At 43.9% G+C, this 25,713-nt stretch overlaps 1 protein-coding gene across 1 annotated transcript; it reads right to left on the bottom strand.

The window, feature by feature from the left end:
• On the bottom strand, positions 1-25,713 carry LOC110507389 (ATP-binding cassette subfamily G member 4). The gene is made up of 14 exons (XM_021587361.3): positions 25,435-25,713; positions 10,840-10,957; positions 10,034-10,166; positions 9,629-9,679; positions 7,765-7,910; positions 6,902-7,025; positions 6,135-6,249; positions 5,773-5,918; positions 5,543-5,641; positions 5,121-5,289; positions 4,551-4,651; positions 4,217-4,375; positions 3,856-3,974; positions 1-1,945 (listed from the first exon to the last, which is right to left on the bottom strand). Exons 1-14 carry the CDS (start codon positions 25,673-25,675, stop codon positions 1,720-1,722), a joined length of 1,947 nt encoding a protein of 648 aa, XP_021443036.1. The 5' UTR covers positions 25,676-25,713; the 3' UTR covers positions 1-1,719.

The raw sequence follows: 25,713 nt of genomic DNA on the forward strand, positions 1-25,713 counted from the left end.
TAAGTGAGTAAAATCTAAAGTCTTTATTGAAATACCAGCCATTTGCGATGCTGTACAGTGGAATTGAGAGAAATGATCAAGTTTGTCATATAGCATAGGCTTTCAACATAGGGACGGCTGGTGGGGTGTAAGAGGTCAAAATATGTGAGAGAATTAAAATATTTGAGGAATGTCACAGTTTATTGTAACTGAAAATTCAGAATCCAACTAAATTTTGCAACATAGCCTACTGTAACTCATTCTCTTGGCTTGTTTTCCTGAAAGCAGGGTATCCCAATTCCAACAACGGTCAAATATGCAACTCACACACACTCATAAGAATATCAAGCAAGTCCTACGAACTGAGACAGTGAATGCTTGTGCGCAAGGTGGCAGTTAGCCATGGATGACTAGACTGTAATGGTTTATATAAAACAGGCATTATATTATTAAAGGTCAAATACTGTCATTTATCTCAATATCAAATCATTTCTGGGTAACAATTAAGTACCTTTTACTGGGATTATTTTTTACCAAAGAGCAATTTCTCAAGTAAGAATTTTGCTAGGAATGTCTTGGAGTGATCTGAGTGGGGAGGGGAAAACAGAAAACTAGCTGTTATTGGCAGGAAGGTTTGGAACTCTCTTTCTTATTGGTCCATTAACTAATTTACCACCTGGTGATTTCCCCAGGCAGGCCAAAACTCCATCCCACCAAAACTGGCTGAAATTTCAAATGTTTTTTCCCCCCCAAACAGCTCTTACACTAAGAGGACTATCATAATTTTCACAATTTCACAGTATTATTCCAACATCATAGTGTGGAATTATATATAAAACACAGGAAGTAACGGTTTTGACTGCACTGGGCCTTTAAAGTCATCCATTGTTAAGTAGAAGTAAAGTTTGAATGTTGCATCTCTGGTTATACTATAAATATATACATTACTGTGGCAGTGGAGACAGGTTTAGGAATATGTTTGAGGATAATATTACCTCTTTAATCTATTACCCAAACTAAACTTGACAATGCTGCATACATACAGTACATCATGTAGGATGTGAACAGTTAATTGATTAGAGTTGATTAGAGAAACCAAAAACTATATAATTAGGAGAATCATCCATTTTAGAGAAAGGTACATTTTTCAGACAGTATAAAAACAAGTGAATGGCCTAATAATGTACAGATTGGTTTTTCATACATTGTTATCAGGTAAAATAAGTCATATTTATTTTTCTAGTTCTCAAAACTGTAACTAAACCGTAGATGAGAGTGAAAGATAGTCGGAAGAAAAGTGAATAGTTCCGTTCAGTTGAGGAAATTTAATCAACACTTGATTACAATACTGATTCATTCTGTCTTTAAAACCAGACACACTCCAGTGCAACAGTAGAATGTCCTCTGGCTATGCCAAGGCTAAATGATGTGTAAACATTCTCTGTTTTTGGTTGTTCCTGCAGGTCAGTCCTTTGAATAGTCTGTGTGCCCTCATCAGTACTACCCTACTGTACATAGAGATGCTTGTAGATGTTTGGAGTCCTACTTGCTGAGGTAAAACATTTATGTTTGTTAGATGTCTCTTCTCTGGTCCCATCATGACTTCAACAGAGAAAAGTGATATATTCCAGTTTTTCCAAGCAGCAATTTATGGTATTGATATATAAACTGGATGTTGGACCCACGTGTTACAGTACAATAGCTTTGCACAGAACAGGGTGGGGGCGTTGAGGGTGAGACCTATCGCTCTGACTTGACCTTGTACCGCAGCACTAGGTAGGTGGCAAATCGGAGAATCACGAAGAAGATCCCCAGAACGATGAAGTCCATGTAGAGCTTGGCGTCCTCCACGTCCAACAGTTGGAGGACCTCCTCAGGCTTCTGGAATTTACACACTTTCCCCGGACAATACAGATAGGTACGGTTCATCCCGTATATGGACAGGATCACCCCCTCAAAGCCGTACCTGGGAGGCAACACAGACTAATTGGTCTAAAATCTAGATTAAACCAGATGACAGGTACCTGCATTGTTATTATTTACAGGACAATTCAATGCAAAGATGAAAACAACCACAGTGTTCCTGTGCATTGCGACATTTTACCCCCTCTCTCTTTTCATATTTTATTGAGATAAGCAGGCATGAAGTGAGTAGTGGAGACACTTATAGGTACAGTGGCAAGAAAAAGTATGTGAACCCTTAGGCATTACATGGATATCTGCATAAATTTGACATAACATTTTATCTGATCTTCATCTAAATCACAACAATAGACAAACATAGTGTGATTAAACTAATAACACACAAATTATTGTATTTTTCTTTTCTATATTGAATACATCATCTAAACATTCACAGTTTAGGTTGGGAAAAGCATGTGAACCCCCTAGGCTAATAAGTCAGCTAACCAGGAGTCCAATCAATGATGAGATTGGAGATGTTGGTTAGAGCTGCCTTGCCCTATAAAAAAAAACACTCACACAATTTGAGTTTGCTATTCACAAGAGGCATTGCCTGATGTGAACCATGCCTTGAACAAAATAGATCTCAGAAGACCTAAGATTAAGATTTTTTTGACTTACAGTATATAAAGCTGGAAAGGGTTAGAAAAGTATCTCTAAAGGCCTTGATGTTCATCAGTCCACAGTAAGACAAATTGTCTATAAACGGAGAAAGTTCAGCACTGTTGCTACTCTCCCTAGGAGTGGCTGTCCTGCAAAGATGACTGCAAGAGCACAGTGCAGAATTCTCAAAGGTTAAGAAGAATCGTAGAGTGTCAGCTAAAAACTTACAGACATTTCTGGAAGATGCTAACATCTCTGTTGAGTCTACAATATGTAAAACACTAAACAATAATGGTATTCATGGGAGGACACCATGGAAGAAGCCACTGCTGTCCAAAAAAAACATTGCTGCACGTCTGAAGTTCGCAAAAGAGCACCTGGATGTTCCACAGCGCTAAAAATATTCTGTTGACAGATTAAACTAAAGTTGTGTTGTTTGGAAGGAAAACACAACACTATGTGTGGAGAAAAAAAAGGCACAACACACCAACATCAAAACCTTATCCCAACTGTAAACTATGGTGGAGGGAGCATCATGGTTTGGGACTGCTTTGCTGCCTCAGCTTGCTATCATTGACCGAAAAATGAATTCCCAAGTTTATCAAGACAGAGAATGTAAGGCAAGAGAATGTAAGGCTATCTGTCTGCCAATTGAAGCTAAACAGAAGGTAGATAATGCAACAGGACACCAACCCATTAGACAGAAGTAAATCAACAACAGAATGGCTCGAACAGAAGAAAATACTCCTTCTGAAGTGGCCCAGTCAGAGTCCTGACCTCAACCCGATTGAGATGCTGTGGCACGACCTCAAGAGAGCGGTTCACACCAGACATCCCAAGAATATTGTGGAACTGAAACAGTTTTGTAAAGAGGAATGGTCCAAAATTCCTCCTGACCATTGTGCAGGTCTGATCTGCAACTATAGAAAACGTTTGTTTGAGGTTATTGCTGACAAAGGAGGGTCAACCTGTTATTAAATCCAAGGGTTCACATACTTTTCCCACCCTGCACTGTGGATTTTTACACGGTGTGTTCAATAAAGAATTATAATTCTTTGTGTGTTATTAGTTTAAACAAACTGTGTTTGTCTATTGTTGTGACTTAGACGATGATCAGATCAAATTTGATGACCAATTTATGCAGAAATCCAGGTAATTCCAAAAGGGTTCACATACTTTTCCTTCCCACTGTAGAAGACGTAAAGCGTTGGACTCTGGGGGTCAAACCTCCACCGCTAGTGGTCATGTTATGTGTAGTTCAAGGTCAGCAGGGTTACCACTAGACCCGGCTACAGCACGAGTGGGACATACCTGACATAGGACACATAGGAGCTCCATTGCAGGTACTTGGGAATGGTGTCAAAGTTGACAAAGAAGCCCGAGAAGAGAAGAACAGGAATGGCAGTGACGGGGCCGACAAAAGTGGCCACCTGTGGAAAGACAGACAGGTAGAGGGGCTAATGGTCTGCACACGTTGCAAGTGACAAGACATTTAAATGGTGCTCCTGGACAAAAGTAGATCTGGTTGTTCATGCAGAAGTTGCGCTAGGGTAGTACAGACTAGGAGACACATACCCATGAAGGCTACATGTGCCAATGCAAAGTGTTAAGAAAATTAGCTAGATGGTGAAACATTAGCATTAGTTAGCATTTAGATAGTTCCAGCAGGTACCTGGAGGTTGGTGGAGGCAGCACCAACCAGGAGCCCTAGTGACTGGGCTACCAGGGCCGTGCAGATCGACAGGGCCAGGAAGAGCAGGAAGCGGGTGGCCTCCGGAGGCTGATCTGTCATCCAGTACACTATACTGCAGTACATGACGGGGCAGAGGACCTGGGGAAGAGCGGGCCGTACTGTACATAAACACTGGGTGGCACTGCTGTATCTATGTTGTATTATGCTGTTGGGGTTCTCTGAGACACAAACGCACACACTTTCTCTTTCCCACTTGCACGCACACACACACACATTTTGCTGTGTGCCTGCTTTGTTTGGATGACCAACTCACCTGGAATGGAATGTCAGCCATAGTCTTAGCCAGATAGTAAGCCTTCAGGCTGTACCAATAGTTTAGATGTTCCCTCAGAAAAATGGACATCTCCAGAGGAACTGCAGGTCAGACATTACGAAATGGCAAACAATAATTAAAACAGCCTGCCTTCTTTAACATACTTAACAATGTCATGGATCCTAGGGGGTCCCTGGGAAACAATGACATTCGTTGCTGAATGGACTATCCAATGTACTACGCTGACTAAATAAATCAAGGTGAATTGACATTGGTTTTAGTTAGCCTAGCAGAGTTAACAAATGCTTATGTGACCCTTCAGAGTAAGCTAGCTTGTTTAAACCCAGGGTTAATGATATCCCTCGGGCCTAGGCTAAGAACATGCATTGTGAAAAGACTTACAGAGACAGAAAACTTTGATTGCATCCCAAATGGCTTTATTATATTCTATTCTCTATTTAGTGCACTACTTTTGACCAGGGAATAGGGTGCCATTTAAGGACGAAACCATTGACTGCAAAGTTCCTCCTGGTGAACAAACAAGTCCCCCCCACAATTCGGTCAACTCACATGTGAGCACGGTGGGCATCAGAGCTCCGAACATGAGGAAGAGCATGGAGAAGAAGAGGAAGCCGGTGTTGTTGAAGACCTTGCTGGCGTCGTTGCCAATGTTCAAGTAGAGCAAGCCGATCAGTACTCCTATGGAGATGTGTGACATCAGCCTTAGGTGTGTCAACACCTGAAACAGAAACGCTCACAATGACTCATGCCCCCCTCTCTTATACAATTCACTCATCCTCATGTCACTGATGGATGTATGGGGCGGATTTATAAGCATGCTCAATGGAGGATCTCACTTAAAAAGTGACTTGTCCACTAATCCATGGCTTGGCTTAAGACTAGCCCAAAAAAGTTGATGTATACATGCGTGCTATTGCTACCTGTTAGCGACCCAGCTACCCGAGGAACCCCTTGTAACTCTACTCACATACCTGGTCTCGACATATTGTCATCAACGTTCTATTGAAGAGAATGCAAAACTGTGTCCAAGTGCTTGTAGCAAATGAATGGCTCTCAATGGCTCCTGAGTCCTGTGAAAAGAGGCAGACAGGGGGCATGTTAAGTCAAAACAGAGTGCGCGCGAGTGGGCGTGCGCGTGCGTGTCAGTGAACGGGGCTTTATTCCTTAGCGATTCTCAGTTGTATGTAGCATTAGTACTCACCTTGAGGCACTTTGTTGGACAAACAGCGGATGTGTCATTTTTGTCACATGACTTCTCCTTCTCCTCTATGGCACACATTCCACCCTGGGCCGCCTCAAACAGAACAGGATTCCAGTCTCCATACTCCCCCGATGCCACTTCAATGACTGGGACAGAGAAAATCCTGTTAACACTTTCTATGAATACCCTGTTACTAAAACACATTATGCATAGCTAGTAGGGCAATATAACTGTATTTTTAAGGCATTATGAAGAGGGTATTAACGCAACCCGGCAGAGGTCTGCAATGTGGGGCAAAAGAGAAAGATATTTAACGGATATTAAGTGTGTGTGCTCTGTTCTGCTCTGTTCATTGAACTCACTGAAATCTGCCGGGTTGTGGTAGGTGGGGCAGTGGAGCCCCAGGTTCTTCAGATAGGGGATGAGGTATGGGACGGTGCCTTTGTATATGCACTGGCCCTGACTCAGGATGTACAGCTGTGGAAGGACGAGACAACACATCAGGTGGAGAGAAAGACACAGCTGGACCGTGGGTGGGGACCTGGGTTTTTCCTGATCACGTGATGTAAGGGAGTGCGAAACTGGCGGCAGGGAAAGTCAGGCGCAGGAGAGCAAAACTGGGTAATCAACGGAGCAGTTTTATTCATAAAACCACCGGAAACCAGAACAAACAAATGGGTACAAAACCCGTCGCGCACCAGAGAAAACGTGCATATGCACTTGCAATAAACAATTCCGCACAAAGACATGGGGGGAACAGAGGGTTAAATACACAACATGTAATGAGGGAATTGAGACCAGGTGTGTGGGAAGACAAGACAAAACAAAAGGAAAATGAAGTGGATCGATGATGGCTAGAAGACCAGCGACGCCGACCGCCAGCGCCGCCCGAACAAGGAGAGGAACCGACTTCGGCGGAAGTCGTGACACGTGACCCTACCAGAAAAAAATGCAGGGCTTTTATACAACTAGGGGGGCCTGGAAATGTTGTGGTCTGGTCAGGTTACAGGGTTAGGAAAAACTCCTCCCTACAACCAGGGGACAACTGCCACAGCTCTGTATGGTCTCTCAGTGTTCATGTGTTGTCTAATCCTTTGATGGAAGTGGACAGAGAGAGGCCTGTTTGTACCTTATCAAACATCTCAAAGAGTTTGGCGCTGGGCTGGTGGATGGTGCAGATGATGGTGCGTCCCCCCAGGGCTAGAGATTTCATAAGAGAAACCACTTGGTAACAGGAGGCACTGTCCAGTCCACTGGAAACAACAGACATAGACAGGGAGAGAGTTAGGGAAGCAGGACCAGCAGGACCAGCAGGATTACGGTAGTTGACAAACAACCTCTATGTCAAATGAATATGGAATGTACAGTATAACACTACGGGGTTATATGTAAAATTTACTCCGTTCCCAAAACCCAGGCTACTGATGGCTAAATAATTCAATTTAATTCAATTCCAGACAACTTTATTAATCCCTGAGGGGGCAGATAGAAATGCACTTTCAGTGCATGGCTACATTTCACATATTCTGAGGGGGAAGGGAGATTTAATCCGTGGTGGAGGTGGAGGTCATGTTACATCATCAGTAGTGTCATAACTACTCCCGCTGCCCCTCTCCATCGCTCGACATCGCCGGTCTACTAACCAGCGGTCCTGGCGCCATCATTACGCACACCTGGACCTCATCATCGTCTTGATTACTCTCCCTTTATTTAGCCCTCAGTAGCCTCAGTCATTAGGCAGTGCTGGTTTCGTTCACGTTCAGTACCCTTCTCCTGTTTTGTTTATCTCCCTTCTCTTATCATTAAAACGTACCTTCTGCACCTGCTTCCTGACTCCAAGCGCATACGTTACAAGTAGAACCAGGAGTTTTTCCTCCAGGCCTTAGATCAAGTAACACTGCCACACTACACCAACAACAAGAATGTACAAGGGCTTATCTTGTCCACCTGATCCATCAATTATGGGACATGGTGACATAGTGAGCCTCTTACCTGGTTGGCTCATCAAAGAACATGACTGGGGGATTGTTGACTAGCTCAAGGGCGATTGCTAGCCGTTTACACTGCCCCCCAGATAGGGAGCTGGTGCGAGTGTGAGCACACTCCTGGAGCCCTAGAGCAGTCAGGATCTCATTCACCTACACACACACACACACACACGCAAGCACACGCACCCACACACACACAGTCTACCATTAGTAGGTAAACACAAATTACAGTCGTACAGTGGGGAGAACGAGTATTTGATACACTGCTGATTTTGCAGGTTTTCCTACTTACAAAGCATGTAGAGGTCTGTAATTTTTATCATAGGTACACTTCAACAGACGGAAAATCACATTGTATGATTTTTTTAAGTAATTAATTTGCATTTTATTGCATGACATAAGTATTTGATACATCAGAAAAGCAGAACTTCATATTTGGTACAGAAACCTGTTTGCAATTACAGAGATCATACATTTCCTGTAGTTCTTGACCAGGTTTGCACACACTGCAGCAGGGATTTTGGCCCACTCCTCAATACAGACCTTCTCCAGATCCTTCAGGCTTCGGGGCTGTCGCTGGGCAATACGGACTTTCAGCTCCCTCCAAAGATTTTCTATTGGGTTCAGGTCTGGAGACTGGCTAGGCCACTCCAGGACCTTGAGATGCTTCTTACGGAGCCACTCCTTAGTTGCCCTGGCTGTGTGTTTCGGGTCATCGTCATGCTGGAAGACCCAGCCACGACCCATCTTCAAAGCTCAAAGCTGAGGGAAGGAGGTTGTTGGCCAAGATCTTACGATACATGGCCCCATCCATCCTCCCCTCAATACGGTGCAGTCGTCTTGTCCCCTTTGCAGAAAATAATCCCCAAATAATGATGTTTCCACATCCATGCTTCACGGTTGGGATGGTGTTCTTGGGGTTGTACTCATCCTTCTTCTTCCTCCAAACACGGCAAGTGGAGTTTAGACCAAAAAGCTCTATTTTTGTCTCATCAGACCACATGACCTTCTCCCATTCCTCCTCTGGATCATCCAGATGGTCATTGGCAAACTTCAGACGGGCCTGGATATGCACTGGTTTGAGCAGGGGGACCTTGCGTGCGCTGCAGGATTTTAATCCATGACGGCGTAGAGTGTTACTAATGGTTTTCTTTGAGACTGTGGTCCCAGCTCTCTTCAGGTCATTGACCAGGTCCTGCCGTGTAGTTCTGGGCGGATCCCTCACCTTCCTCATGATCACTGATGCCCCACGAGGTGAGATCTTGCATGGAGCCCCAGCCCGAGGGTGATTGACCGTCATCTTGAACTTCTTCCATTTTCTAATAATTGCGCCAACAATTGTTGCCTTCTCACCAAGCTGCTTGCCTATTGTCCTGTAGCCCATCCCAGCCTTGTGCAGGTCTACAATTTTATCCCTGATGTCCTTACACAGCTCTCTGGTCTTGGCCATTGTGAAGAGGTTGGAGTCTGTTTGATTGAGTGTGTGGACAGGTGTCTTTTATACAGGTAACGATTTCAAACAGGTGCAGTTAATACAGGTAATGAGTGGAGAACAGGAGGGCTTCTTAAAGAAAAACTAACAGGTCTGTGAGAGCCGGAATTCTTACTGGTTGGTAGGTGATCAAATACTTATGTCATGCAATAAAATGCAAATGAATTACTTAAAAATCATAAAATGTAATTTTCTGGATTTTTGTTTTAGATTCCGTCTCTCATAGTTGAAATGTACCTATGATAAAAAATTACAGACCTCTACATGCTTTGTAAGTAGAAAAACCTGCAAAATCGGCAGTGTATCAAATACTTGTTCTCCCCACTGTATTTATAATTTCACAAATCTACAAGTTGTTCATTTCTGTCCAACTCACCAGTTCCTTTTTCACTTCCATAGTTTCACTGAGCTTCAAGTTGGCTGAAACCTGAAACAACATCAAATCCATAGAATACAGTCATTTAGTTTTAGCCATGAAAATGTACGATATCCACTGAAAATGTACGATATCCACTTTTCACCCTGCAGTACATCAAGTGGATGGCAACAGTTATCTACACCTCACATTAGTCCATAATTTCTGCATAATAACAAACCACAAACATACAACCTATTCTCCCAATAAGAACATGTGTCTGGGTCATGGTCATTAGGCCCCAAACGGAAGAAAACGGACTGAAACAGGGAGACTTGTCCAATAATAATTTTTAGTTTTAAGGTGCAACACGTTTAAAAATGTTTTCAACTGTGTGCCCTAATGAACACGACCCTGTGCTCTCACCATCATGGCTTCCCGGACAGTGAGGTGCAGCAGCAGCATGTCATCCTGCATGATATAACAGGACATCTTACGAAACGTGCGGAGATCTCTGGGTTTCCCATTCACCAAGATCTTCCCTTTCATGCCTGTTTCCCTAAGGAGGAGACACAGGAGTGGAAAATGGACGAATACAAATGTTTTAATTTGACTACTCCTGGTGCATGATGATTGATAATAAACACACATGGGTTTATTTCCATCAAACCCACATTATCTGTGGCTCTTTTCCCATGGTCAAACACATCCCACAATTGTTTAAAACACCCCCCGAAATGGTTTTGGGTACTGTGAAAACCTAATACTAGGTACTAGACCTTCCTCACAGTTACTTTAGATGCTTCCAGTTTTTACAATAATAATGTTATGTGTGCAGGCAGACAAGACAATGGGTTAACATTCCAATCACAGTGGAATGAAACAGAGCGGGAAGACTTTTGGGGAAATTGAAGTCAGACAAGAGGTGTTCGTTGAAAATGGGGATGAATACTTGAATAAGCAAAAATAAGTGCTTGCAGGTAGTATAAGCTATGCAAAAGCAGTGCAGAGCCGTTGCTGAGCGGTAACGTTACCCGCTCATATGCAGATGTCGGACCCCTAGAGACCAGGATTAAATTCCTGCCTCAACCCTTTACCCTGTTACACCTATCTCCCTCTCGTGTTCTGATATATCTGAATAAAACATAAAAAATATATATGTATGGTAGACTGGTGTTCCATTCTCCTTTAAAACAAAAAACTATGCAAAAGAATGATAACAGCCCTCTCACCTGTAGCCAGCCAGGATGTTCATCAGAGTGGACTTGCCGGCCCCAGAGGGCCCCATGATTCCGATCAGCTCTCGGCTGCAGAACCTCCCCGACAGGCACTTAAGTAAGGCTTTAAAACCTGGAAAAAGACCAGACACTTAGAAAATCCCTCAGAGAGATCAGTGAGATTGTATTGTGTAAGGAATAGGTCCATCTATGCAGTGGTGTAAAGTACTTAAGTAAAAATACTTTAAAGTACTACTTAAGTAGTTTTTTGTGGTATCTGTACTTTACTATTTATATTTTTGACAACTTTTACTTTATTACATTCCTAAAGAAAGTTATGTACTTTTTACTCCATACATTTTCCCTAACACCCAAAAGTACTCATCACATTTTGAATGCTTAGCAGGACATGAAAATGGTCACATTCACACACTAATCAAGAGAACATCCCTGGCCATCCCTACTGCCTCTGATCTGGTACTCACGGACTCACAAAACACAAATGCTTAATTTGTAAATTATGTCTGAGTGTTGGAGTGTGCCCCTGGCTATTATGTAAATAAAAAATATTTGCTTAATATTAAGAATTTGAAATGATTTATAATTTTATTTTTACTTTTGATACTTAAGTATATTTCAAACCAAATACTTTTAGACTTTTACTCAAGTAATATTTTACTGTGTGACTCACTTTTACTTAAGTTATTTTCTATTAATGTATCTTTACTTTTACTCATGTATGACAATTGGGTACTTTTTCCACCACACAAATCACAAATGGTATGAGTGATTGCACTGACAAGCTGATTAATTTCAGTAATAACTCAAATCAAATTATATTAGTCACATGCGCCGAATACAACAGGTGTAAAACTTACAGGGAAATGCTTGCTTACGATCCCCTATCCAACAATGCAGTTTAAAAAATATGGATAAGAATAAGATGTAAAAGTAACAGTAATTAAAGAGCAGCAGTGAAATAACAATAGTGAGACTATATACAGGGGGGTACCGGTACATAGTCAATGTGCAGGGGCACCGGTTAGTTGAGGTAATATGTAGGTAGAGTTATTAAAGTGACTATGCATAGATGATAACAACAGAGAATAGCAGCGGTGTAAAATAGGGGGAGAGGGTAATGCAAATAGTCTAGGTAGCCATTTGATTAGAATATCAGGAGTCTTATGGCTTGGGGGTAGAAGATGTTTAGAAGCCTCTTGGACCTAGACTTGGCGCTCCGGTACCACTTGCCGTGCGGTAGGAGAGAGAACAGTCTATGAATAGGGTGGCTGGAGTCTTTGACAATTTTTATGACCTTCCTCTGACACCGCCTGGTATAGAGGTCCTGGATGGCAGAAAGCTTGGCCCCAGTGATGTACTGGGCCATTCGCAGTACTCTCTGTCGTGCCTTGCGGTCGGAGGCCGAGCAGTTGCCATACCAGGCAGTGATGCAACCCATCAGGATGCTCTTGATGGTGCAGCTGTAGAACCTTTTGAGGATCTGAGGACCTACAGTTGAAGTCGGAAGTTTACATCTTAGCCAAATACATTTGAACTCAGTTTTTCACAATTCCTGACATTCAATCCTCATAAAAATTCCCTGTCTTAGGTCAGTTAGGATCACCACTTTATTTTAAGAATGTGAAATGTCAGAATAATAGTAAAGAGAATTATTTATTTAATATTTTATTTCTTTCATCACATACCCAGTGGGTCAGAAGTTTACATACACTCAATTAGTATTTGGTAGCATTGCCTTTAAATTGTTTAACTTAGGTCAATCTTTTTGGGTAGCCGTCCACAAGCTTCCCACAATAAATTGGGTGAATTTTGGCCCATTACTCCTGGCAGAGCTGGTGTAACTGAGCCAGGTTTGTAGGCCTCCTTGCTCGCACACGCCTTTTCAGTTCTGCCCACACATTTTCTATAGGAGTGAGGTCAGGGCTTTTTCAAGGTACTCCAGTACCTTGACTTTGTTGTACCTAAGCCATTTTCCAACAACTTCGGAAGTATGCTTGAGGTCATTGTCCATTTGGAAGATTAATTTGCGACCAAGCTTTAACTGATGTCTTGAGATGTTGCCTCAATATATCCACATAATTTTCCTCCCTCATGATGCCATCTGTTTTGTAAAGTGCACCAGTTCCTCCTGCAGCAAAGCACACCACGCTGCGATCACCACGCTGCGCTTTGGTCCAAAGCTTCTTCCTTTGTCACGAACCGGCTCGAAGTTTGTAACAAAAAGGGAGACCATGTGGAGATAAGGAATAACAAAATATATTTGTTAACTGAGGTAAACTAAATACAATTAACAATGGTGTGTGTGGTCAGTAATCAGTAGTGTAAGTGAGTGTTTGCGTGCATAAATGTGATAATGAGGGGTGTTGAAAGGTGCCAAAGCAAACAAACGGCCGCAAAAATGCCACAACCAAAATCTATAAGTGTGTCTGCATGGAGAGAGTCTCCTCAATGAATGGGGAAGAGGTGTATTTATCCCGGGACACACCCGGTGTATCCCATGTCACTGACGACCCTCCCGGCTCCGCCGACCGGCATCCTATTAAGGAAAACAAGAACAAAGAGAAAGAATATGGCAGACAAAGTGGGAGGGTCGTCACACTTGCTGAGCGGCCTTTCAGGTTATGTCGATATAGGACTCGTTTTACTCTGGATTTAGATACTTTTGTACCTGTTTCGCACCAAAGTACGTTCATCTCTAGGAGACAGAACGCGTCACCTTCCTGAGTGGTATGACGGCTGCGTTGTCCCATGGTGTTTATACTTGCGTACTATTGCTTGTACAGATGAACGTGGTACCTTCAGGCGTTTGGAAATTGCTCCCAAGGGTGAACCAGACTTGTGGAGGTCTACAATTTTTTTCTGAGGTCTTGGCTGATTTATTTTGATTTTCCCATGATGTCAAGCAAAGAGACACTGATGTTGAAGGTAGGCTTTGAAATACATCCACAGGAACACCTCCAATTGACTCAAATGATGTCAATTAGCCTATCATAAGCTTCTAAAGCCATGACATCATTTTCCAGGATTTTCCAAGCTGTTTAAAGGCACAGTCAACTTCTTATCGGCAGACTCAACAGCCTTTCTCAAATGACTGCCTCACCTGGTTCACCAACTACTTCTCAGACAGAGTTCAGTGTGTCAAATTGGAGGGCCTGTTGTCCGGACCTCTGGGGGTGCCACGGGGTTCAATTCTCAGGCCGACACTTTTCTTTGCATACATTTTTTTTCTCACCTTTATTTAACCAGGTAGAACAAGTTCTCATTTACAACTGTGACCTGGCCAAGATAAAGCAAAGCAGTTCGACACATATAACAACACAGAGTTACACATGGAGTAAAACAAATATACAGTAGAAAAATAAGTCCATGTACAATGTGAACAAATGAGGTGAGTTAAGGGAGGTGATGGCAATAAATAGGCCATGGTGGCGAAGTAAATACAATATAGCAATTAAAACACTGGAATGGTAGATTTGACAGTAGATGAGTGTACTGGGGTACAAAGGAGCAAAATAAATAAATACAGTAGGGGAAGAGGTAGTTGTTTGGGCTATTTATAGATGGGCTATGTACAGGTGCAGTGATCTGTGAGCTGCTCTGACAGCTGGTGCTTTGGGGATGAGAAGTGAGATATACGTGCTGGAACGCGTGCTACGGGTGAGTGCAGCTATGGTGACCAGCGAGCGGAGATAAGGTGGGACTTTACCTAGCAGGGTCTTGTAGATGACCTGGAGCCAGTGGGTTTGGTGACGAATATGAAGCGAGGGCCAGCCAACGAGAGCGTACAGGTCGCAGTGGTGGGTAGTATATGGGGCTTTGGTGACAAAACGGATGGCACTGTGATAGACTGCATCCAATTTGTTGAGTAGGGTGTTGGAGGCTATTTTGTAAATGACATCGCCAAAGTTGAGGATCGGTAAGATGGTCCGTTTTACGAGAGTATGCTTGGCAGCATGAGTGAAGGATGCTTTGTTTGAAAATAGGAAGCCAATTCTACATTTAACTTTGGATTGGAGATGTTTTATGTGAGTCTGAAAGGAAAGTTTACAGACACCTAGGTATTTGTAGTTGTCCACATATTCTAAGTCAGAACCGTCCAGAGTAGTGATGCTGGATGGGCGGGCAGGTGCAGGCAGCGATCGGTTGAAGAGCATGCATTTAGTTTTACTTGTATTTAAGAGCAGTTGGAGGCCAAGGAAGGAGAGTTGTATGGCATTGAAGCTCGTCTGGAGGGTTGTTAACACAGTGTCCAAAGTAGGGCCAGAAGTATACAGAATGGTGTCGTCTGCGTAGTGGTGGATCAGAGACTCACCAGCAGCAAGAGCGACATCATTGATATATACAGAGAAGAGAGTCGGCCCAAGAATTGAACTCTGTGGCACCCTCATAGAGACTGCCAGAGGCCCGGACAACAGGCCCTCAGATTTGACACACTGAGAAATAGTTGGTGAACCAGGCGATCATTTGAGAAAACAAGGCTGTTGAGTCTGCCGATGAGGATTGACAGAGTCGAAAGCCTTGGCCAGATCAATGAATACGGCTGCACAGTATTTTTTCTTATCGATGCCGGTTAAGATATCGTTTAAAACCTTGAGCGTGGCTGAGGTGCACCCATGACCAGCTCTGAAACCAGATTGCATAGCGGAGAAGGTACGGTGGGATTCGAAATGGTCGGTGATCTGTTTGTTAACTTGGCTTTCGAAGACCTTAGAAAGGCAGGGTAGGATAGATATAGGTCTGTAGCAGTTTGGGTCAAGAGTGTCCTCCCTTTGAAGAGGGGGATGACCACAGCTGCTTTCCAATCTTTGGGAATCTCAGATGACACGAAAGAGAAGTTGAACAGGCGAGTAATAGGGGTTGCAACAATTTTGGCAGATCATTTTAGAAAAAAAGGGTCCAGATTGTCTAGCCCAGGTGATTTGTGGGGGTACAGATTTTGCAGCACTTTCAGAACATCAGCTGACTGGATTTGGGAGAAGGAGAAATGGGGAAGGCTTGGGCGAGTTGCTGTGGGGGGTGCAGTGCTGTTTGCCAGGGAAGGTGTGGCCAGGTGGAAAGCATGGCCAGTCGTAGGAAAATGCTTATTGAAATTCTCAATTATGGTGGATTTATCTGTGGTGACAGAGTTTCCTATCCTCAGTGCAGTGGGCAGCTGAGAGGAGGTGCTCTTATTCTCCATGGACTTTACAATGTCCCAAAACTTTTTGAGTTTGTGTTGCAGGAAGCAAATTTCTGGTTGAAAAAGCTAGCCTTGGCTTTTCTAACTGCCTGTGTATATTGGTTTCTATCTTCCCTAAAAAGTTGCATTTCACGGGGGCTGTTCAATGCTAATGCAGAATGCCACAGGATGTTTTTGTGTTGGTTAAGGGCAGTCAGGTCTGGAGAGAACCAAGGGATATATCTGTTCCTGGTTCTACATTTCTTGAATGGGGCATGCTTATTTAAGATGGTGAGGAATGTCACGCCCTGACCTTAGAGAGCCGTTTTATTTCTCTATTTGGTTAGGTCAGGGTGTGATGTGGGGTGGGCATTCTATGTTCAATTTTCTATGTTTTGTATTTCTTTGTTTTGGCCGGGTATGGTTCTCAATCAGGGACAGCTGTCTATCGTTGTCTCTGATTGGGAACCATACTTAGACAGCCCTTTTTCCCACCTGTCTTTGTGGGTTGTTCACTTTGTTTGTGGCACTATAGCCCTTAAGCTTCACGGCCGTTTCGTATGGTTTATTGTTTTGTTGGCGTCAAGGAAAATAAAGGAGAAATGTACGATCACCACGCTGCGCTTTGGTCCAGTTCTTTCGAAGGCCATGACAAGGAAGGCATTTAAAAAAATAACCAGGCATCCTCTACTGACGGGATTAGGTCGATATCCTTCCAGGATACCCGGGCCAAGTCGATTAGAAAGGCCTGCTCGCTGAAGTTTCAGGGAGCGTTTGATAGTGATGAGTGGAGGTCGTTTGACCGCTGACCCATTACGGATGCAGGAAATCAAGCTTAGATTGTAGGATGGCCGGGGTGTTAAGCTTGTCACAGTTTAGGTCACCTAGCAGCACGAGCTCTGAAGATAGATGGGAGGCAATCAGTTCACATATGGTATCCAGAGCACAGCTGGGGGCAGAGGGTGGTTTATAGCAGGCGGCAACGGTAAGAGACTTGTTTTTAGAGAGGTGGATTTTTAAAAGTAGAAGTTCAAATTGTTTGGGTACAGACCTGGATAGTAGGACAGAACTCTGCAGGCTAACACCACCCCCTTTGGCCATTCTATCTTGTCTGAAAATGTTGGAGTTAGGGATGGAGATTTCAGAGTTATTGGTGGTCTTCCTAAGCCAGGATTCAGACACGGCTAAGACATCCGGGTTGGCAGAGTGTGCTAAAGCAGGGAATAAAAAAAACTTAGGGAGGAGGCTTCTAATGTTAACATGCATGAAACCAAGGCTTTTACGGTTACAGAAGTCATCAAAAGAGAGCGCCTGGGGAATAGGAGTGGAGCCAGGCACTGCAGGGCCTGGATTCACCTCTACATCGCCAGAGGAACAGAGGAGGAGTAGGATAAGGGTACGGCTAAAAGCCATGAGAATTGAACGTCTAGGACATACATACGTGAATATGATCCACCTCTACGCAGACGACACCATTCTGTGTACTTCTGGCCCTTCTGTGGACACTGTGTTAACTAACCTCCAGACAAGCTTCAATGCCATACAACTCTCCTTACGTGTCCTCCAACTGCTCTTAAATGCAAGTAAAACTAAATGCATGCTATTCAACCGATCGCTGCTCGCTCCTGCCCGCCCATCCAGCATCACTACTCTGAACGGTTCTGACTTAGAATATGTGGACAACTACAAATACCTAGGTGTCTGGTTAGACTGTAAACTCTCCTTCTAGATTCACATTAAGCATCTCCAATCCAAAATGAAATCTAGAATTGGCTTCCTATTTCGCAACAAAGCATCCTTCACTCATGATGCCACACATGCCCTTGTAAAACTGACTATCCTGCCAATCCTTGACTTCGGCGATGTCATTTACAAAATAGCCTCCAACACTTGTCACGAACCGGCTCAAAGCCCGTAACAAAGGGAGACAACGTGGAGATAAGGCTTAACAAAATATATATTTATTAACTAAAGCAACTAAGGAAAATATACAATGGTGTGTGTAATCAGTAATCAGTAGTGTAAGTGAGTGTTTTGCATGCATGAATGTGATAATGCAGGGTGTTGAAAGGTGCCAAAGCAAACAAACGGCCACCAAGAACCACAACACAATCTAAAAGGTGTCTGCATGGAGAGAGTCTCCTCCATGAATGTGGAAGAGGTCCATTTATCCTGGGAGACACCTGGCCCAGGTGTTTCCCATGTAGCTGACGACCCTCCCAACTCCGCCCACTGGCATCCTAATAAGGAAACAAGAACAAAGACAGAATACGGCAGACAGAGTGGGAGGGTCGTCACACACTCTCCTCAGCAAATTGGATGCAGTCTATCACAATGCCATCCGTTTTGTCACCAAAGCCCCATATACTACCCACCACTGAGACCTGTATGCTCTCGTTGGCTGGCCGTCGCTTCATACTCGTCGCCAAACCCACTGGCTCCAGGTCATCTACAAGTCTTTGCTAGGTAAAGCCCGCCTTATCTCAGCTCACTGGTCACCATAGCAGCACCCACCCGTAGCACGTGCTCCAGCAGGTACTGTATATTTCACTGGTCACCACCAAAGCCAATTCCTCCTTTGGCCGCCTTTCCTTCCAGTTCTCTACTGCCAATGACTGGAACGAATTGAAAAAAAATCACTGAAGCTGGAGACCCATATCTCACTAACTTTAAACACCAGCTGTCAGAGCAGCTCACAGATCACTGCACCTCTGCACCTGTACATAGCCCATCTGTAACAGCCCATCCAACTACCTCATCCCCATACTGTTATTTATTTTTTTGCTCCATTGCACCCCAGTATCTCTACTTGTACTTCTGCATCTTGTATCTTCTGCACATCTATCACTCCAGTGTTTAATTGCTAAATTGTTATTATTTAACCACAACGGCTTATTTATTGCCTTACCTCCCTTATCTTACCTAATTTGCACACACTGTATATATGCTTTTCTATTGTGTTATTGACTGTATGTTTGTTTATTCCATGTTTAACTCTGTGTTGTTTGTGTCGCACTGCTTTGCTTTATCGCAGTTGTAAATGAGAACTTGTTCTCAACTAGCCTACCTGGTTTTATAAAGGTGAAATCAAAAAAATTCTAAAATAAAATTTGGGCCTGTCATGGCAAGCATTTAGACATGCAAGTAAGTGTCTCTTCATCTTGTACGATTTCTGTATCGTATTAATGTGGTTTCTGAGACTCTAAACACGTTTTCAGACATGTAGTACACACCTTCTTATGTGTTCAGACTTTCAAATTCAGGCGAAAGAGCACGACCTGGGCTATGGGTTCAGCTAAAAGCCCTACGGTACTAGGGGCTCAATTACAGAGCAGCACTGCAAACTCTTAGTGATCTCTCCAAGAGCTTGGACAAAATGTCAAAGGGCTCGGAGCAGCAACCACCAATCACGGGGCGACGTTTCCTTTTCGTTCTGGTCACAGCAAGTGATTACAGTCCACATCATCATCACCATCAGAATCACCTAGATTTGGTTTTTCTCAGCTTGGAAAGCTGATCCAGAACACAGAGAAGGATTCCCTAGCCTAGAGAAGTATTGCATTTTATTAATGACCAGGAAAAAAATGGTATAAAGGGCTATAGGCACATTGTTTGGAAGTTGATGCGTGGTCAATAATGGTCTTTAAACACGGCTGACATAGCATCCCAAAGCTATCCCAAAGGATAAGGGGAAATTCAAAGGATAAAGTTATTGTTGATGAATTGTGAGGGTAAAATGTGAGTGTTGAGTTGAGCATCCTGCAGCGACCAAAGTATTTACTTTCTACATTCAGCTTTCGAGCTGGACGTTTTTTGCCGTTGTTGTTGTTGCATCCAGTCAACTCCCGTACAGACAACCCAACCAAGCCGCACTGCTTCTTAACACAGCGCGCATCCAGCCCGGAAGCCAGCCGCACCAATGTGTCGGAGGAAATACCGTGCACCTGGCGACCTGGTTAGCATGCACTTCGCCCGGCCCGCCACAGGAGTCGCTAGTGCGTGATGAGACAAGGATATCCCTACCGGCCAAACCCTCCCTAACCCGGACGACGCTAGGCCAATTGTGCATCGTCCCATGGACCTCCCGGTCGAGGCCGGCTGTGACAGAGCCTGGGCTCGAACCCAGAGTCTCTGGTGGCACAGCTAGCATTGCGATGCAGTGCCCTAGACCACTGTGCCACCCAAGAGGCTAATAAATCCTTCTACTTAATGAAAAAAAATAACACTTGCAAAACAAACTACAGCCCCCAGGAGAAAAACGGTTGTGATCTCAGCAGGCAACTATGGCGGGAATATTTATTCTCCTCCTGTGCAGCAGCCCCACTAGTGACCTCATCAGGTTAATACTCCTTACAGTTGCCATAAGGTGTTCTTAAGGTGTTCATAAGGTGTGTGTAAAGGTGTTCTTCTATCCTCAGTGTTAAGAGAAACTCACTCTACATGCCTTAATAGATTGGATGTGGAGGGGAAGTACACTACCTGACCAAAAGTATCCTCGTCGAACATCTCATTCCAAAGTCATGGGCATTAGTATGGAGATGGTCCCCTCTTTGCTGTTATAACAGCCTCCACTCTTCTGGGAAGGCTTTGGAACATTGCTATGAATGACTGGCTTCCATTCAGCCACAAGAGCATTAGTGAGGTTGGGCACTGATGTTGGCCGATTAGGACTGGCTCGCAGTCGGCATTCCAATTCATCCCAAAGGTGTTCGATGGAGTTGAGGTCAGGGCTCTGTGCAGTTCAGTCAAGTTCTTCCACACCGATCTCGAAAAAACATTTCTGTATGGACTTCGCTTTGTGCACGGGGGCATTGTCATGCTGAAACAGGAAAGTGCCTTCCCCAAACTGTTCACACAAAGTTGGAAGCACAGAATCATCTAGAATGTCATTGTATGCTGTAGCGTTAAGATTTCCCTTTACTGGAACTAATGGGCCTAGCCCAAACTATGAAAAACAGTCCCAGACCATTATTTCTCCTCCGCCAAACTTTACAGTTGGCACTATGCATTAGTGCAGGTAGCGTTTTCCTGGCACCCGCCAAACCCAGATTTGTCCGTAGGACTGCCAGGTAATGAAGCGTTATTCATCACTCCATAGAACGTGTTTCCACTGCTCCAGAGTCCAATAACGGCAAGCTTTACACCACTCCAGCCGACGCTTGGCATTGCACATGGAGATCTTATGCTTGTGTGCTGCTGCTCGGCCATGGAAACCCATTTCATAAAGCTCCCGATTAACAGTTTTTGTGCTGACATTGCTTCCAGAGGCACTTTGGAACTCGGTAGTGAGTGTTGCAACCTAAGACAGACGTTTTTACGCGCTACAATGTACGTGCTTCAGCACTCTTCGGTTCCGTTCTGTAAGCTTGCGTGGCCTACTACTTTGCGGCCCAGCTGTTGTTGCTCCTAGACGTTTCCACTTCACAATAACAGCACTTACAGTTGACAGGACAGCTCTAGCAGGGCAGAAATTTGCCGAACTGACTTGTTGGAAAGGTGGCATCCTATGACAGTGCCACGTTGAAAGTCACTGAGCTCTTCGGTAAGGCCATTCTACTGCCAATGTTTGTCTATGGCAATTGCATGGCTGTGTGCTCGATTTTATACACCCGTCAGCAACGGGTGTGGCTGAAATAGCTGAATCCACTCATTTGAAGGGGTGTCCACATACTTTTGTATATATAGCGTATGTATATTTACAGTGTATTTTCAATTAGCTAGTTCCACCTTGTCCTTGATCTCTGTCATGTGAGGTGATGACAGCATGTGATGTCATGTGAAGTGATCACAATACTAGGGCATGGTCAAAATGAATGAAACACATGCACATGCATGCACACACACAGCTATGTTTACGTTACTTGTCAAGACTTTTTGGTGAGTAAAAATGTATTCTCATTCAAAATCCTATTTTCCCAAATCCCTAAACATAACCCTAACCGTAAACCTAACCTTAACCCCAAACCCATAACCCTAACCCTAAAACTAACCCCTAACCTTAAACCTAACCCTTAAACCTAAAGTAGCATTTTCACTTTTCAGGACATGCAAAATGTCCAGATATTTCATAAATGTTCTTGTTTTCCTATCATGTCAGGACATTCTGGTCCTGACAAGAAAGGACAACAAGTCCACACACACACACACACACACACACACACACACACACACACACAGAGAGAGAGAAAGAGGCTGGAGGTCTACATCTTAGTATTTGCTTTGGAGAACAGTTTAAAGGAAACTGGAACACTAGCAGTGTAAGACATTGTTGCATGCCAAAATATAATGTTGCTATTATGCAGGAAAACAGGTACTTTTCCTGTCTCAGTTAGCTCCCCACGGCTTAAGACCTCTTTAAATTCCAGGAAGCACACTGTTCTATTAACCCTCCACGTTATATCCTCACACAGCACAGCAGCTTAGCTGTCTATTTTAAGGAACACCTTTGAGGCAGGATTTCAGCTAGATTTTAGTATGCTACTTATTCACATGTCTTTGTTTAGAAAAGGGCTTATCAGCAGCTAGCTGCACCACATCAATCAGTGTCTCACTGAGAGTGCAGTGGATGGATGGATGGATAGATGGATGGTGTGCGTGCGTGCGTGCGTGCGTGTGTGTGTGTGCACGCGTGCATGCGTGGGTGGGTGTGTGTGCATGTGTGTGCATGTGTCTGTGTGCATGTGAACCAGACTGAAATATGCATTATGTGCTCCGTGGATTTGATCGAATTGGAATCTGCCACTTACTCTCGAGTGCTCTCTCCAAAGTCTGATTCAGACTGCAATGCTAAATAAGGCAATGACATTTTCAAACAACCTTCAACGCAGCTGACATTCCATTATGTGATATCAGACAGCCTGTGTAGAATGAGAGAACCAGCCTATATGACACAGACTGGTCCGGCACTGCATTTATCTAGGCAGTGATGCTGCTGGACCGAGGGTAAATGACAAAACACTGACAATGGAAAGTGTTTTATTCAAGGTTTGCTCGTGGCTTTTGGGAAGGTGCCCAGTTAGTAAGGGGAGTGGAAGAGTATTTTTTTTGGTCAAATATCAGGGCTTTGCCAGCTCTGAGCTACAGGTCTACTAGTCCCGGAGAGCTAGCGTGAGATTTGATCATGGCTTTGAAAATTCAGATCTTCAGGTCTGCCCTTCATTGTTGTGCAACTAGGGCCAGGTCATCTGGTTAGGAAAAACTCCTGGAAAAACTCCTGGGTCTAATTGTGACTGGGTGATGATGGTCAATCCATGGGTTTCATAACAGATGACTAGTATGTCTGTGTGCTAGCTGGCATACCTCTGTGTCAGTCATCTGTGTTTACCTTGAACCTAATGCTCCACTAAACCTTCACCGTGTACAGCGGTGCATGCAGTACATAAACACAGTACAACATCTACACTCAGTCAATTAGTGTAATTCTCTGACCCAGGTATCTATTATCAAACGATTAGCTGTACTTAAATTCCGTGGCTGTCACACAGCCAAATTCATGTGAATTGTTGGGCAAGAATCAACTGATTTGTTGCTTTTTCCTTGATGATGGGGGACATAAAACAGTTACTATATTGATCTATCCCTGTCTGCCAGCAATGTACATGCAGCCCCAGAGTGAGATGTGGATTAGGGGGGACATAGCCATTCAAAGCAACTGACAACTGTTTGCAAACCTGTCAAACTCCTAGGCTAGGCCAGGGGATACTTACACACTCAGTGTGTGGCACTGGTCAAAAGTAGTGCCTTCTGGTCAAAAGTCAAAAGTAGTGCACTATATAGGGAATAGGGTGCCATTTGGGATGCAGGCCTGTGTATATGGGTGTGTAAAGCCACAAGTCCCTTCCCCCGGTAATGATGATGTCCCCCAAAATTAAACATATAGGAGCTGTGATCTGTGTTCCTGGATTTCAGAGACATCAAAGGCTGAATGAGACAGCTGTGTGTATTAGCATAGGGGCTGGCTGAGCTGGCTGAGCTGGCTGAAGGGGATAGTTTCTCGACCACTATACTGCATGGCTTGTGAATGTGAGGAACAGTGAGAAGGTAGAGAGAGAGAGAGAGAGAGAGAGAGAGAGAGATAATGAAAAAGAGAGAGACAGCCCACTGGGCACAGACTTCAATTGAATGTCTATTCCATGTTGGTTCAACGTAACTTCATTGAAAAAAACGTGGAAATAACGTTGATTCAACCAGTGTGTGCCCAGTGGCGGGGAGAGAGAGAAGGAGAGGGAGAGAGAGAAAGAAAGAGAGGGAGAGAGAGAAAGAGAGGGAGAGAGAGCATGCAAGGGAGATAGAGAATAAAAAGAGTAAAGAGAAAGAGGTAAAGAGAGAGTGTGCAGACAGTTCATTTTTAGCTTATCTTGCACACCTGAGATAATTAAGATGTTACCCGCTTTGGATGTGGATTTCTTGCCATGTGAGAGATTTATAGAGAAAATGTCACGTGACTTTTCTAAATCCGAAATCCTGAGTCAATAGTCAATGGTTCATTTTGACATGGCACTTGTGATGGAATATCATTTTCTTGACCATAAAGCATAAACCGCTCAAACACAGCCCATTTCCTGCAGAGCATTCTGAGGGCCCACAGCTTAGTGTAATGGTGTTGAATTATTTACTGCAATTGCTTCGACAGAAGAGCACAGGCAGAACAGGAAAATTCTGCCACTTTTTAACTTCCTATTCATCATCTCCAGCACCACACCAGTGTCTACATGTTTTTAAAGATAAAGAAGAAAGTTCCTAAAAAGAAATCATACTCTGTGACATCACAGGGTAGGATTAAAAGAAGGGAGGAAAAATGCAACAAGTTTCTAGCCAGAGGGAGTGTAATTGGTTTCTCCCCATGTCACCACATATCTCAAAGTGTTTGAAAATCACTGTTTTTGGGTAGAACATTTGTTCTTTTCTACTTTTCTACAAAACATAGAAGTGTGCAGTTTTCACCTATGTAGGTGGTATTGTGGAGATATTGAAAATGAGGTTGAAAAGTGGTGGAGTTGCCCTTTTAAGGTCACAGCCCTAGCACATGAGTTATCCTCTCATTAGTGTTACAGCACACTGGTAAGTGGAGAGCTCATCTGCTCACAGTCATTGCTTTTGTCAACATACATCTATTTAATCATGCAATGCAAATCTAGACACTGAGGTATCTCTAATTCGCACCTATTCTGACAGCTATCACCAAGAAACAAATAGTCAATCCAGCAGCCTACTACAAATTGGTCCTAAACGATTCAGGAAGCCTCAACTGGGGCAAGGAGCTTTTACTGACAACAAGAACTGACTAGGAAAAGACTCAGGGCCCTAGTTCCAGGCCATAACCAAAGTCCAGAGTTTTTCCTGGTCACGGCATGTGGCCAGGAAGATCTCCTGCCCCATACATCTGTTCGTTTGAGGATCGTCGACAGACAATGTGGTGTATGTTACTGTACCTCTCTTTCTCCAGCACGGCCCTTCCCGGATGGTGTAGGAGAGCTCTGTGAATTCCAGGTCCACCGCTGAACGCTTGGGGAGATGGGAGAAACGCTGGGCCTCTGTGATGTGGTTCTCCACCTTCTTCAGATTTGTCAACAGAGAAGGCTCCTGTGTTCCCCCATTACAGATGGTTTCCTCCATCGGGATGCTGACTGATTCAGGTTCAGGAGGCTTGACGGCCGTTCCACTATCAGCCATACCACCGTTCTGCAACGGGGGTGTAGGGGTGTGTTTGA

The sequence above is a fragment of the Oncorhynchus mykiss genome, chromosome 27 (assembly GCF_057628025.1).
Source record: "Oncorhynchus mykiss isolate SJ-2025 chromosome 27, ASM5762802v1, whole genome shotgun sequence".
In the NCBI taxonomy this organism is placed as follows: Eukaryota; Metazoa; Chordata; class Actinopteri; order Salmoniformes; family Salmonidae; genus Oncorhynchus; species Oncorhynchus mykiss.

What these genes read in the sequence shown, in the direction of transcription:
- LOC110507389 (XM_021587361.3), bottom strand. Translation starts at nt 25,675, where the DNA reads ATGGCTGATAGTGGAACGGCCGTCAAGCCTCCTGAACCTGAATCAGTC. An exon ending in TGGAAGTGAAAAAGGAACTG is followed by an intron (nt 7,911 to 9,628) that starts GTGAGTTGGACA and finishes GTGTGTGTGTAG; the next exon opens with GTGAATGAGATCCTGACTGC. An exon ending in TCCTATGTGTCCTATGTCAG is followed by an intron (nt 1,946 to 3,855) that starts GTATGTCCCACT and finishes GTTGCCTCCCAG; the next exon opens with GTACGGCTTTGAGGGGGTGA.